Source organism: Bufo bufo, chromosome 3, assembly GCF_905171765.1.
Source record: "Bufo bufo chromosome 3, aBufBuf1.1, whole genome shotgun sequence".
Classification (NCBI taxonomy): domain Eukaryota; kingdom Metazoa; phylum Chordata; class Amphibia; order Anura; family Bufonidae; genus Bufo; species Bufo bufo.
Window position 1 is genome coordinate 39,242,099 of NC_053391.1, and position 15,266 is coordinate 39,257,364.

Consider the following 15,266-nt stretch of genomic DNA (forward strand, 5'->3'; position numbering starts at 1 on the left):
GCTCAAATGTCCCGTGACTGTCCCTGCAAATTCAGGACTGTAGGCTACCATGCTATGGAATCTGTATTTGGATTACTGACGATTGTCAAGGTGACCTATATTTGCCATTTCTTTAAATGACAGTGCAGGTGCAGCCTGGTAATTAGTGGTAATCTGCATGCAGATCCAAAGGCTGAGCCGCTGCATGTACTCTTAGGCCTCGTTCACACTTCAGTGTTTGGTCAGTGATTTCCATCAGCGATTTGTGAGCCAAAACCAGAAGTGAAGCCTACTCAGAGATAAAGTATAATGGAAAGATCTGCACCTGTTCTGTGGTTTTGGCTCACAAATCACTAATAGAAATCACTGACCAAACACTGAAGCGTAAACAAGCCCTTAGGCCTCTTTCACACGGGCGGGTGCCTCGCAGGAAAATGCACGATTTTTCTACGCGAGTGCAAAACATTGTAATGCGTTTTGCACGCGCGTAAGAAAAATCGTGCATGTTTGGTACCCAAACCCGAACTTCTTCACAGGAGGTCGGGCTTGGGATCGGTGTTGTGTAGATTGTATTATTTTTCCTTATAACATGGTTATAAGGCAAAATATTAGCATTCTGAATACAGAATATATAGTACAATAGGGCTGGAGGGGTTAAAAATAAATAAATAAATAATTTAACTCTCCTTAATCCACTTGTTCGCGCAGCCAGCATCTCTTCTGTCTTCATCTGTGAGGAATAGGACCTTTGATGACGTCACTGCGGTCATCACATGGTCCATCACATGATCTTTTACCATGGTGATGGGCCATGTGATGAGCGCAGTGACGTCATCAAAGGTCCTATTCCTCACAGATGAAGACAGAAGAGATGCCGGCTGCGCGAACAAGTGGATTAAGGTGAGTTAAATTTTTATTAAAAATTTTTTAACCCCTCCATCACTATTTTACTATGCATTCTGTATTCAGAATGCTATTATTTTCCCTTATAACCATGTCATAAGGGAAAATAATAATGATTGGGTCCCCATCCCGATCGTCTCCTAGCAACCGTGCGTGAAAATCGCACCGCTCCGCACTTGCTTGCGGATGCTTGCGATTTTCACGCAGCCCCATTCACTTCTATGTGGCCTGCGTTGCGTTAAAAACGCACAAAATAGAGCATGCTGCGATTTTCACGCAACGCACAAGTGATGCGTGAAAATCACCGCTCGTGTGCACAGCCCCATAGAAATGAATGGGTCCGGATTCAGTGCGGGTGCAATGCGTTCACCTCACGCATGGCATCCGCGCGGAATACTCGCCCGTGTGAAATGGGCCTTAGGCTCCTTTCACACGAGCGTGACGGATTAGGTCCGGATGCGTTCAGGGTGCGTTCAGTGAAACTCGCACTATTTTGCAAGCAAGTTCAGTCAGTTTTGTCTGCGGTTGCGTTTAGTTGTTCAGTTTTTTCCGCACGGGTGCAATGCGTTTTGATGCGTTTTTGACACGTGATAAAAAACTGAAGGTTTAGGCTCCATTCACACAATTTGCGGAAAGGGTGCGGACCCATTCATTCTCTATGGGGACGGAATGGATGCGGACAGCACACAGTGTGCTGTCTGCAGCCGCAATTGCGGAGCGCCGCCCCGATTTTGGGTCCGCAGCTCCGCAAAAAGATAGAGCATGTCCTATTCTTGTCCGCAGCTTGCGGACAAGAATAGGCATTTCTATGGGGGTGACGGGCTGGTGTGTTGCGGACCCGCAATTTGCGGGTCCGCAACACACCACGGACGTGTGAATGTAGCCTTACAAATAACATCTCTTAGCAACCATCAGTAAAAACCTATCGCACCCGCACTTGCTTGCGGACACAATGTGTTTCCTTTAGGTAAGTAGTTGTGCCATCACAAGTGGGTTTTAGTCAGGTAAATTGTGTGAAATCACTAGTAGGTTTAAGTCAGGGTACATGAATGTGGGTTTTCTAATTTAGACACTAGACAGCCCCTTTAAGTTGATCTTAGTTATTCTGGAGCTTACACTTTTTGCTCACTCCAGCCAGCTCAGTAGACAATGGCAGATTATAATATGGGCAGCTGCCCAGGGCCCCAGACTCCCAGAGGTCACCCAAACTGCCCATCATCTTAAAAGACTACATGAAAGTGACAGAAGCAGCCTGAGGCCACCATGGCTTAGGCGGGTCCAGCCACATTTACAGTTACAGAAGAAAGGGGTAAGGGGGGGGGGGGGGGGGGGTCACGTAGTGTTCCCATGGATAGATCTTCCAACTTCAAGTCAAGAAGCACTGTGCAGCCTGCGCAGATCACTGCTGCATCTGCACATACGTACATGTCTGTCCTTCCGTTTGCCCCACTCTATGGGTCCTCTAGTTGTTGCAGTCATAGTACCGAGGAGATTGAATGTAGAGGTATGGTGAATGCTTTACAGCCATGTACTTGATGACCAAAGTCTAGACCTCAGCCATTGAATGCAACCAGGACAGGGTCTTTGAATTCAGTAAAGAACTAAACATCTTGAGGATCAAGTCCTGGATGAGGATCAAGTCCTGGAAAATTATATGTGATTTGTCCACCTTGGGAAGTCCTGTTGTTTATGACTCGATGTCCAAGTTCTTTGATGGTTCTTCAAGGGCAACCATCACCCTCCTATGGTTTTAGAGATTGCATTATTCACTCTACAATACCAGCATTATAAACCTCTATTATTAACTCTACAATACCAGCATGTTCTACATGTTCTCATTTATGATTAAAGACAGGCCATATAGCCAGGAAAAAAACAGAAATGAGATGGAAGAAGACAATACTGTTAATTATGGAAAAGTCATCAATAAACCAGAAACCCCAAAGGCAAAACCAGTCATTCCAGAGAAACATTGTTCCTATGGTCACTGGGAGTTATACAAGAACCAGTGCTGGATTTACGGGATCTATAGGCACTAAAGGCTCTTCAGTAAAATTTTAATCAACCTGATGTACATGTAGCAGTGCTACCATTATATGGTTACCCAAGCTGGTTGAGCACGGTACAGCGCATAGTGCAAAATCCCATGGCCATACAGTAAGTTGTGAATGGAGATGGCACTAAAAACCAATGCATTAACCATAATTTGGCCAACTGACACATGACAGTTCATGGGCACATCCCTTTTGTGCGTAACGGAAACTTGGAAAACTACCAAACATCTAGATGATATGTCAACTGAATGGCTGCCCATGCAATAAATTAATGGGTTGGGTCCATTCCACTCTTGCTCATACAAGGGATCCCAAGCTGAGGAATCCTCTCTATGATGTCAATGTCCTAATACTACATACGGACAATGGTTGAACCAGTTAGAACGCCACTGTCATCTCCATACTCTCTGGCTGTGGTTACTCTTGCTTGAATGTTCCACAGATAGATCCTAAGCACCTTCAGTGGGCAACGATGACCAACCCTCTTGCTTCTTACTGACAGTTACCAATACCAATGACCAAAAGTGGATTGTAAACCATTAGAGAAGTTGACATACTGTAGCAGTAATGGGCTTGTTAGAAATCCATGAGGAAGGTCTCTATGAACACCTTGCTCTATTGAATTATAAGGGGCCCACATTTCTGGCACTGGGGCCTTCTACAGTCTATGTCCATTCAGAGTTTAGAGGGTATTGAGTGGAGAGCCTATAAGAGCAGAAATATTTACGAAGTTCTATTCTAACTGTGAATAGAGGAAAACTGTCTATCCCCCCCCCCCCCATACCTCTCGAAAGCTGCGACCACACCAGCACACCAGATGAGGTTGTAATGTTTTTACAGAGCACGGAACCATGAAAAATATTCACAGGTGTCGGATAAGGATGGGCAGAGAGGGAAAACATCCTTAGGTTGTAATTCTTGGCATGAGTAGTGCATCTAGCAATCATCCGCCATCCATCAGGTTATTACACTCAGGTTTGATGGGCTGGAGAAATCTCTGATAGAACGATGGTCCTTCCTTGTCCGACAAACCAGAAAAGTGTTCAGGACTTTGTTTAGAGTTGCTGTTTCTGGTTATACTAGGAAACTGGAATGGATACTGGTTCTGGGTGATGAAGTACAAATGTATTTAATAAAATTAAATTCCGATATGTGAAAATGCTCCTCAGGACTCTAGGAAAGCAGGGTGACAATCTTAGTATGATAGAAAGTTAAACGATAGATAGACAGACCGGTGGATGGATATATATATATATATATATATATATAAAGAGAGAGAGAGATATGAGACAGATAGATAGATATGAGATAGATACACACATAGAAAGATATATATATACAGTACAGACCAAAAGTTTGGACACACCTTCTCATTCAAAGAGTTTTCTTTATTTTTATGACTATGAAAATTGTAGATTCACACTGAAGGCATCAAAACTATGAATTAACACATGTGGAATTATATACATAACAAACAAGTGTGAAACAACTGAAAATATGTCATATTCTAGGTTCTTCAAAGTAGCCACCTTTTGCTTTGATTACTGCTTTGCACACTCTTGGCATTCTCTTGATGAGCTTCAAGAGGTAGTCCCCTGAAATGGTTTTCACTTCACAGGTGTGCCCTGTCAGGTTTAATAAGTGGGATTTCTTGCCTTATAAATGGGGTTGGGACCATCAGTGGCGTTGAGGAGAAGTCAGGTGGATACACAGCTGATAGTCCTACTGAATAGACTGTTAGAATTTGTATTATGGCAAGAAAAAAGCAGCTAAGTAAAGAAAAACGAGTGGCCATCATTACTTTAAGAAATGAAGGTCAGTCAGCCGAAAAATTGGGAAAATTTTGAAAGTAAGGGCTATTTGACCATGAAGGAGAGTGATGGGGTGCTGCGCTAGATGACCTGGCCTCCACAGTCACCGGACCTGAACCCAATCGAGATGGTTTGGGGTGAGCTGGACCGCAGAGTGAAGGCAAAAGGGCCAACAAGTGCTAAGCATCTCTGGGAACTCCTTCAAGACTATTAGAAGACCATTTCAGGGGACTACCTCTTGAAGGTCATCAAGAGAATGCCAAGAGTGTGCAAAGCAGTAATCAAAGCAAAAGGTGGCTACTTTGAAGAACCTAGAATATGACATATTTTCAGTTGTTTCACACTTGTTTGTTATGTATATAATTCCACATGTGTTAATTCATAGTTTTGATGCCTTCATAGTCATGAAAATAAAGAAAACTCTTTGAATGAGAAGATGTGTCCAAACTTTTGGTCTGTACTGTATATAAAGAGAGAGAGATGAGACAGATAGATAGATAGATAGATAGATAGATAGATAGATAGATAGATATGAGGCAGACAGACGCCACTATAGCGTTATTCCCCATAGAAAAGTACAATGTTCTTTACCTGATAGGGTCCCCCCACAACCTTGGGGCCCCATAGCAAATGCTATGGCTACTATGGCTATAGTTACACCCATGAATAAACAGATATTAGATTAGATTTAGATAGATGTGACTTGCACACAAATTTATTATGCTATATGTGTAAATAGATTAATAAATCCCCCCCCCCCCCCCCCCCCCCCCCCGCATCCTCTGAAGCTGCTCAATTTTTTGGATTCCACATTTCCATATATTGTTTTACAACATCTACATTTATGCATGCCTTGTTTTCAATTTATGTAGCAGAGCTGACTTTGTCTGGTGTAGCAGAACTGAAAATGTTATCCCACGATTAATTAAGCAAAAAAACAAAACAAAAAAAAGCGCAAACAACATGTCCGTCCAGCTCTTCTACATCTGTATATGAAGTAGTGTTCTACTAAGCAGCGCCCTTCTCATTTGTACTTTCCATGTGAAAGTGAACTGTTTATGCGTGACTTGATCTATGTTAATTAGCTAAACACCGAAGTAGTTTCCATTCACCTCCAGCTCATTTACATGAATAAAGGTCAAATTCCGATGTAAAAAATAAATAAATTTGAGGCAGAGAGAAAAAATGAACAAATTGTAGTTCAGTTGGAAACTACTTATGTCACCTAGGACTCTGTCTCATTAAATGGTCATATAGATTGGGGAAATTCATATATACCGTTTCCCAAATACACTACTGATGTGCTAGAGATGTTGGCGTTTTCTTATGGCAACCATTTTTGCATATGTAACAGCAAGAAGTGCAGCCATAATGCTCGTCACCTTTGGAGTAGCGATACAGGAGTGTGTAATGTATCATGGACCAATCTGGTGCCTAAGAAAGTTAGGTGACAACCCATGAAGAAGCTGTGATGGCTTCCATACCATTACCAGACATACCAGATAGGGCAAAAAACACTTGACGTATAGCATCATTAGTGCTTGGATTGTTATCTTTCAATATACAGTAACATTCTGGCATCACATAATCCTAGGGAAAAGCTGCAGCATATAAGACCAGAAAACTGAGCAGAGACCAGACCAAAAAAAGACAAAAAGACTTCAATACGAGAGTGTAGTGGGCATGCTCTGTGTGAGGTGCTGTACTTACTGTGCAGAGAGAGGGAGGAAGCGCTGCCCCGTCAATGGTGAATCTTGTGTTATCTGCCTGCATTTTACTGTAATCCATTCAAGTGAATGCTGTTTGTGGGCCGCACACGAGCCCTTAAAGGGATTTTGCTCCACCCTACTGCCTCATACAACATATGGAAAAGACAACGCAGACGCCGTTCTTTGACTTTGGTTTATTATTAATATACACAAAGACTATTATTATTTTATTATTAAAAATGTTGCACATTAATAGCTGCATAGTCAGCCCTTCATAGTCCCAATACATCATCTTCCCGGTTTAGGTCATGTCTACCCTGTTCATATTTCTAAATAAGCGGATGGGGTATAAAGCCACAGAAGAGATCTGTCCCCAGGAGAATGTCTTTGGTACTTTTATTTTCAGCCAAGAAAAATTGTTATTCTAAAGTGAACAGACAAATCCCCCACCGTCTAGTAGTAAAAAAAAAAAAAAACGCTGGCCGGTATTATTTACGGTTGTACATCCCTACGTTTTCCTATGCCATATATCTTGGGGATACTTAAAATTCAGACATTTCATAGCACCTTAATTTGGGTTATTGCCTAATACGCCTATGAAATAAAAGTTATATAGCTTCGGGTCTCCCGGCTTCATTGGCTGTTCCAAAAATTTCAAGGAAAAAAATAAAAAAATGTCATCTGTCCCACATTCACTAGAATGTATCTGTCACGTCATGGACTCATATTCTCTTTCTGGTAGAGGGGATTAAAGGAGCTAGGTTGTTTGAGGGGAGGGAAAAAAAAAAGTTTCCTTCATATAATTAAATTTGAAACTGTGCGTCTCGGCCGCTGCCCTTTTTTATTCATCGGGCGGTGGAGAAGAGGAAAATATGATCTGGCACATTACTTCTCGAATGGCGCAGTCTACACCAGAGATTAATCTGTAACAATGCTGCTCTGAAGCTGGTTGTATAATTCTGACCTTTTAGGTTCTATTACATACGGCTTGCCAAGAGAACACGCGGGTCTGTCCTTTCACGACCTTCAGCTCTGCTTGGTAAGTACTGGTCACCAGGCTTTCTCATGCTTCTGTGTAAATAATTCCAGTTTCGATCAACAAGCCAGAAACCATAATGTCCATTGTCACCTTCCATTGGTTATGATGACCGAAGTCCCAATATAATGGGGGAGTGCAGCTTCGTGGTGGCTTTCGGGAGAAGAAATAGATGAAGGACTTTGGTTTTTGTAGAGGTATGAGTTCACTTCCTCTGAGGAATAGCCATAATTTTCCGTCCCATGCTCTCGTTCTGTGCATGATGACGGCTGACAAGGTCCGTGTTTGGATAACACATGGTGGTAATTTAGAGGTACATAGGGGACCTGGCCACGGGGCTTGAAGTGCTCATGTTCAGGGTTATGGTGAGGAAATTTTGTAGACGTTCCATCAGAGTGCTCCAGTTCATGATATCCTGTTGGACGTATATTGACATGCCCGTATCTGGGCTCCTTCATACAGATCCTTCGTGTTTGCTCGTAGACCACTGGTCTCGGCAGAAGGTGGTTTAACTGTCCTACAGTCTTGGCATGAAGACATTCTGATTTTGGCAGAAAAGAACTGTTTGAGGATTCTGAAAAGCGCTTCTCGTTAACAGCCATCTTCTCCTGCTGGTATTTATTGAAGTCCATCTTGTTCTCTTCTTTTACCGTGTGATAGGCGGGGGTTCCTCTGTTTTCCAGTTTGCTGGCTTTCACAGTTGAACCATAGTGTTCATCTTTATATCGGATGATAGATCTTAATGACGTTGAAGAACATCCTGTGAACCCATCAGACGAGTTATCCCCCGTTGCATACCTTTTGGCTGTTGATGGGAGTTTTTGAAAAGTTAGTAGAAGAATACAAACACAATAGCAAATTTTAAAAAATTGCCTCCACCACCCTTTGCTCTGTAGGTTTCACTTGGTTGCCCTAGGCAGGGGGTGCAGCAAAAAACCTAAACCATTATCTAGGGGTCTAATCCAATAGATAGCAGCTTGTATACTTATCCTCCTCGATCCTGGAGCTGATGCACTAGGTCTTTATACCAGGAGTTAGTATGAGGTGGGGTACAGTATGTCCTTACAGCCTCAGAACCCAGTACAATGGCACGCAGAGCTCAACCAGAGCAAGAAGGGTATTCATAAAGTCTGGGCTGAATACATTTATGGGTCTGATTTTAACAGAGGGGTCGGGTCTGGGGCTTGAATTAAAGAGGTTTAGCCATAAACATCATTTATCGTTTATTCAGACTGACACCTAGCGATCATGAGAATGGGTATTCCCGATTCCCCTGTGTGAATGGAGCGCACGCATGACCACCACTGCATTTACTTCTATGGGACTGATGGAGACAGCCAAGCGCTGTACTTGGCAGTCCCATAGGAGTTAATGGAGCACACACCAGTCCATTCAGACAGGGGACTCGGGACCCCTGGCCTCATGACTGCTGGGGGTCTCAGTGGTTGGACACCCAGCTGTAATACATTTTTCACCTATTCTATGGACAAATTATGGGAATATTCCTTTAATATAGTGGGTCTGAATATATTTATGGCATCTGGTCTATGGTCTGAAATTAATTTATTTTCTAAAAAATTGTGGGAAATGTGAAGCCCCGTGTAGTCTGATCCTACAGTCAAATGTATGTTAGTAAGATGTAAGGGGATACGACTACAGAATCAGACTACGAAGGGTAGGTTTGTAGTCTGTAACCATGCAGACACATATTTCTGCATATGAGCATCGTACATAAAACGGCAGGACATTATTAATGATTGCAGAGCATGAACAAGACATAGTGCAATTAGCAAAAGTGCGGGAAAGTTAATAAAGCACATTATCGTGAAGGTCGTCAGTCCTTTCTGGAACATAAGCTCTGTGCGTTTACGCCCACGGAATCCATCAAGGAAACGAACATTTAACATAAATATTAATCGTAACAAACTTGTCTGTTTGCTAAACCCATTTAATCTGCTTTATAGAGTTTACTGATCCATCAAGCTGCAGAAACCACAACATCAGCCGGGGGACGGCTTTGTGTGACATAATGCGCGCTTGCATTTACATTTCACATCCACAATTACATCGTGTGATGTTTGTGGAAGTCAGAATAACAATTCACAAGTTTGATGGATACCGAGTATTTTTTTTGTCGGAATAAGCTGCTTTATCTCCAAGATTGTTTGAAGGACACTCAAGTAGCAGTAGTCAAATATTAACCTTCACTGGTGCGTGTATTCATCATATATCCACCGCTCTGCCTCATGGAGCCGAGGTGAGCATTTCAGAGGTGACTTCCTTAAATATCTCTTCACTTAGCCTGGGGCCCTCCCAACAAGAGCAACCAGTAACAGCGTTCCTGGGCAGAATGGGAAAAGCTTCAAGGGGTTCTATGGGTAAGAGATATTGATGACCTATCCTCAAGGTAGGTCATCAATATCAGATCGGTGGGGATGCTGGGTTGTCAGCTCAGCTGTTTCGGGCTGCTGGAGACTAATAGTCTCTAACAAAGACATAGTTATGTAGCTTCTGGCGCCAGCACCCTGAAACTGACCTCCCGTTCACTTCAATGAAAGCTGCAGTACCCCATAACGGCCACCACACAGTGTATGGAGCTCTCTGCCTTCAGCTCCATACACTGTATAGTTTCCTGCTACGCGGCGGCCCAACACAGCTAATTGGCGGGGGTATTGGATGATCTAATATTGAAGACCTATCCTGGGGACAGGTCATCAATATCTGTAGTCTGGAGAACTCCTTTAACAATGCCTCACAAATTAGGAGGTATGCTATTGGATGGCATGGCCATTTCTATGAGTCTACTGAGAGACTGGCATTATGGGCATTATATGCCCGTGGTGAGTCTATTTTGATAGTATTTGCATTACTATGAGGCTGGTGCTATGGGCACTACAAGAAGTTTGGCCCTGAGGAGTTTCCTGTTAGAATGACATTGTGGGGATTGCTATGAGCTTGGCACTAAGGGCACTACAACACAACTTGCACTGGGCTATTTACTGTGAGGCTGGCACTATGGAGAATACTGTGTGGATGATATTATGGGCATTACTATGAGGCTGTCGTTATGGGCATTACCGGGAGTCTGGCGGACTGTGCAGCCAACTGTGAGGCTACAATGGTTCTGGCAATGTGCAGCCAAATGTGAGGATACCATTATTGACATTAATATGAGGCTGGCATTATGGGCACTGGTACTGTGGAGTCTCCTGGGTGGATGATGCCATCTCTGGTCAACTCACTACTGTCAAACTCCAGGTGAGCCCTAGAGATACAAGAAATGCCTTTTATACCCATTTGATATTCTTGTTTTTTAGACCCCCAATTAGAGGAATGAAGGGCCCTTTCGTTTTCTCCACACCGGCCACAGTGGCTCCTTTGTTTGGGTGTCTATGTTTGGTACTGCAGGAGAGTCCTATTTAAATCAATGACACTGAGCCGCTGGACCTCAGCCTCAGCTATCCATTTAAAGTGGTGGAAGAGGAGCCCCAAAGCTACATCTAACCATCACCATAGGTGTCTGTATTTCTGCAGAGACTGGGAGGTGGAGAAGGTCTGTAATCACAGTCCCTCCTGGGCGAGAAACAATCTCAACTAGTTGAGTGATTCCCTTCTGGAATTTAATGGGTAGTCCAGGGATGGACACACAGGGCAGATTAATCATGGGGAGAATTCTTAATAGTTTCCATTGCTGGAATTTGCACCAAATTTATCAACTGTTGCATGATGTTCGTTAAATCTGGTGCTTCTTCAAGTCTAACACGTCTGTCTTGAGATGTTCCTCTACTTTCCACTCAACCCCCTACTGGAGTAAGATTGCTACAATTGTTACTACTTTTTTAAAAAGTTGCTTTTGATAAATCTGCCATAAATCAGCTTGTCAGGATAACCATGCCCACTTTCCCATCAAAACTGGAGTAAAAATCCAAAATGTTGCAATTTTTGGAGCAAATATGCCCAAAAAGTATCGAAAGCCCTATTTTGAAGCCAGAATTTTGCATTGCAGGGCTTAATAAATTCCTCCCATGGTACTATACTTGCCTATTTGTCAGGAAGTCCATCAGTGCCAGTCATCATCAGTGATGGTCAGTTTGCAGTGTTCGCCAGCGAACACATGCGGGCTGCCATCTTTAGTAAGGTAGACTCACCCGTCCGGCGATGCACAGGTAAGCCCTTACCTGTGCCTGTGCCGGGAGCCGGTCTGAAATCAAATGCAGTCACTGGGAGCAGGCATTTCCGAGAACAGGCACCGAGGGCCTTCATCGGGCTGTTCTCGGAACTGCCTGCTCCCGGTGAGTGCATTTGATTTCAGACCGGCTCCCGGCACAGGTAAGGGCTTACCTGTGCATCGCCGGACGGGTGAGTCTACCTTACTAAAGATGGCAGCCCGCATGTGTTCGCTGGCGAACACTGCGAACTGACCATCACTGGTCATCATCCCCCTACACTACACAAACTAAAAGGGGTTGTCCAGCTTCATAACCCCTTTTACATTTTTGTTCTGTTCACCACTGCCCCGTTTCTGCTCCAAGAGCTTGATCCACACTGCTTTCAATCCCTGGCCTGTAAGATTCCTGACAAGGTACCGAGTACCTCTGCAAATAATTACTGGCCTCCAAGTGGTATGTGACCCAGCAGTGAAGAGCACTTGAGGACACATCACCACTGAGGCCAGTGATTGGAAGTTTATAGGCACGCAAACAGAAAGAGACCAAATTAGACCCTCAGAGGTGGAACAGAGCAATGGGGAGCAAGTTAGTGTATTTTTTATTTTTTAGGTGCCAAAAAATGGCACAATTGCAGAAAATGTCTCGAACTGGAAGACCCTGCTTTTTTTTTCAGCCAGTGCTTTGCAAAAGTGTCGAAAGCACATAATACATTTGACAGGTAACCCATTTTCTTGTGCAATTTTCCTTGTAAATCTTCCTCCATTTCAGTTTAGAGCCAGCATAATAACTTACCATCATAGTTCTGAGAGAGGTTATGGCGCATCTGGTTTGACTGATCGTGAGCATTTTTTTGCGGTGAGTTCGGTGCCACTGAGTTCGAGTAACGCCAATGACATTCTCCTCCCGTCTGTAACGTGCCAAAGAAAAATCTTGCTACTTCACAAGGTGAACCTTGAGGCTGCCCAAATCTAGAAGACGCCCCTTGTTTCTTGGTATTTAACACGTGGGAGTCCATTGAAAAGTGTCCGTAGTGGTAAGGGAATGGCAAGCTGTAGGTCGGGGTGTACAAGAGTTCACTGTTTTCCGTATGGCTGTTGGGCTCCTGGTTAGCTGGGGAGCTTATTGCTGAGTTTCCTTTCCAACTTCCAAACTGAGAACAGTCCAACTTCTCACCATAGAAAGGACCATATTGCTGCAAGAAAAAAAAAAAAAAGCATGGGAACATCATAAACTTATGGCAGGATATGGTGGTCCCACCTCTGGGAGTTGTACCTATGCTCAGAATAGAGGCCTTTGACCTCCATTCTGGAGATAAGTGGGGGTCCCATAGTTATGCCGTAAATGTTAAGATGGAAAATGAGGTTTCCATGATTATGGATATGCCATAAATATTTAACCATTGGAGGTCCGACACACAGGTACTTAAATTTTATTTGTTTTCACTAAAGCTCTGGAATTCTATTCATTGAAGTTCTACATTGGCCAAATAGTATGCAATGACTATATAATTACCGGAATCAAGGAGATTATATAAGAAGCCTCCTCGATTCAAACTCAGATTACCATATATGATATTTTCATGATCTCCTTGGACCTATTTTACCTGGGGGTATGGATTAGATCGTGCCTGCTTTGTCTTGACTTTTGCAGCTTTCAGCTTGGTGGGCTTCCTTGCCTCCTGTGAGGTAGTCATGGCGCTCCGACAAGGAAATGCGGCTTTTGAAACCGTCACCTGCTCCAAGGACAACTGCAGCTCCTTATATTCTATATCTCTGCACAGTAGGAACAGGAACATTGCAACAAATCACTGACAATGACATCATTTAGATATGGACAAGAAATTTCATCAGTCAGATCTGCATGGTTCTAAATTCCAACATTCTGTTTTATAGATGCATAAATTTACAGAAAAGGTGGTCTCATTTCATACACTGTTGCTGGGGGGAAGAAAAAAAAAACATTGTAAAAGAAAACTTTGATAGCCGTGTAGTTTGCTCCACTCAAACTGCAGTAACCCAGTGGATCGCTGTTAAAGAGTTAATGCTCCACACTTTCCCCAGCACCTGCACAGCCTATACTCTAGCCAAATGGTAGAATACACCCCCATACATGGTCCTATGGTATCTGGTGACACAGTAACCATTAGTCTGGTTATCATTATCTCAGTCAGACAGAGCTTAGCCTATGTTGCGCCCTGGGAACTGCCAGAGGTCCAAAGGAAATAAGTTGATGAGCCGTGCTGACTCTTGTTTTCCACTAAGGATCTCCCACCTTCTGAGCCAGTAACCTCACCATCTCCACCACCCACTGCGCAAACCCACACTAGCGCCGGCAAAGAGAATGAGCCCGCACCTGTTCAGCCTGAGCAGGAGATTGAGGTGACCACTGGAGACCACAAAAGCCCTGCGGAGGAGTAGCGGCCAGATAGCCCAACTGTTACCGCTGATTCCGCCACCTTGGCTTCCATATCAGAAGACAAAGACCCTACTGAGGATCCAGAGACTGGGGATGCCCCACGGCTGTCAACAATAAAGAAAAAGGAAACAAGGAGCCCAGAGCCTCTGGTAAGAGACTGGCCCTGTTATTCCAGTTGTGTCTACTGTTGGCCGATAAAGACTAACCTGGGGACTCCACCTTACATCCCTGCCTTCTCAGCTTAAAGAGGACCTTTCACCGCTCCTGACATACCTGTTTTAATAGCTACTTGCATTCCTTATGTAATAACAATTCTGGAGCATCTATTCTTTTGGCTCTATGTTGTGCCATCCCTTTATTATTTCTACTAGAAGTTATGAATGAATTGCTATTAGCCTTCAGTAATGGTACAGAGGGGAGGGAACCAGTTGGGGGTGTGTCCCTGCACAGTCTGACTCTATCCAATCAGTGCTGCCATTTTTAGACTGTGCAGGGACACACCCCCAACTGGTTCCCTCCCCTCTGTACCATTACTGAAGGCTAATAGCAATTCATTCATAACTTCTAGCAGGAATAATACAGGAATGAAACAACATAGAGCCATAAGAATAGATGTTCCAGAATTGTTATTACATGGGGAATGCATTTTAGGAGAGGTCCTCTTTAACCCCTTAAGGACCACAGGTTTATACCCCCCTAGTGACCAGGCCCTTTTTTACAAATCGGCACTTCACAACTTTAATGCAACTTGGCACCCAAATGAATTCTACCTCCTTTTCTTCTCACAAATACAGCTTTCTTTTGGTGATATTTGATTGCTGCTGACATTTTTCGTTTTTCTGATATTAATCAAAATAGACCGCAATTTTCTCAAAAAAAGTGTATTTTTAACTTTTTCTGGTAAAATTGTTCAAATATAATTACATTTCTATACAAGTATGTGTCAGAATTTATTGTGCTACATGTCTTTGATAAAAAAAAATCCAATAAGTGTATATTTATTGGTTTGCGCAAAAGTTATAGCGTTTACAAACTATGGTACAAAAATGTGAATTTCCGCATTTTGAAGCAGCTCTGACTTTCTGAGCACCTGTCATGTTTCCTGAGGTTCTACAATGCCAGGATAGTATAAATACCCCCCAAATGACCCCATTTTAGAAAGAAGACACCCCAAAGTATTCGCGGAGGGG

At 43.3% G+C, this 15,266-nt stretch overlaps 1 protein-coding gene across 1 annotated transcript in view; it reads right to left on the minus strand.

Moving 5' to 3' along the window:
- Positions 1 to 6,744: 6,744 nt before the first annotated feature.
- The window catches only part of SIM2 (SIM bHLH transcription factor 2), an 83,934-nt gene continuing 75,412 nt past the window's right edge, over positions 6,745 to 15,266 (minus strand). The window contains 3 exon segments of the mRNA XM_040421757.1: positions 6,745 to 8,297; positions 12,454 to 12,853; positions 13,265 to 13,433. Of these exon segments, the coding sequence (XP_040277691.1) occupies positions 7,582 to 8,297; positions 12,454 to 12,853; positions 13,265 to 13,433 (1,285 nt within the window). The 3' untranslated portion in view covers positions 6,745 to 7,581.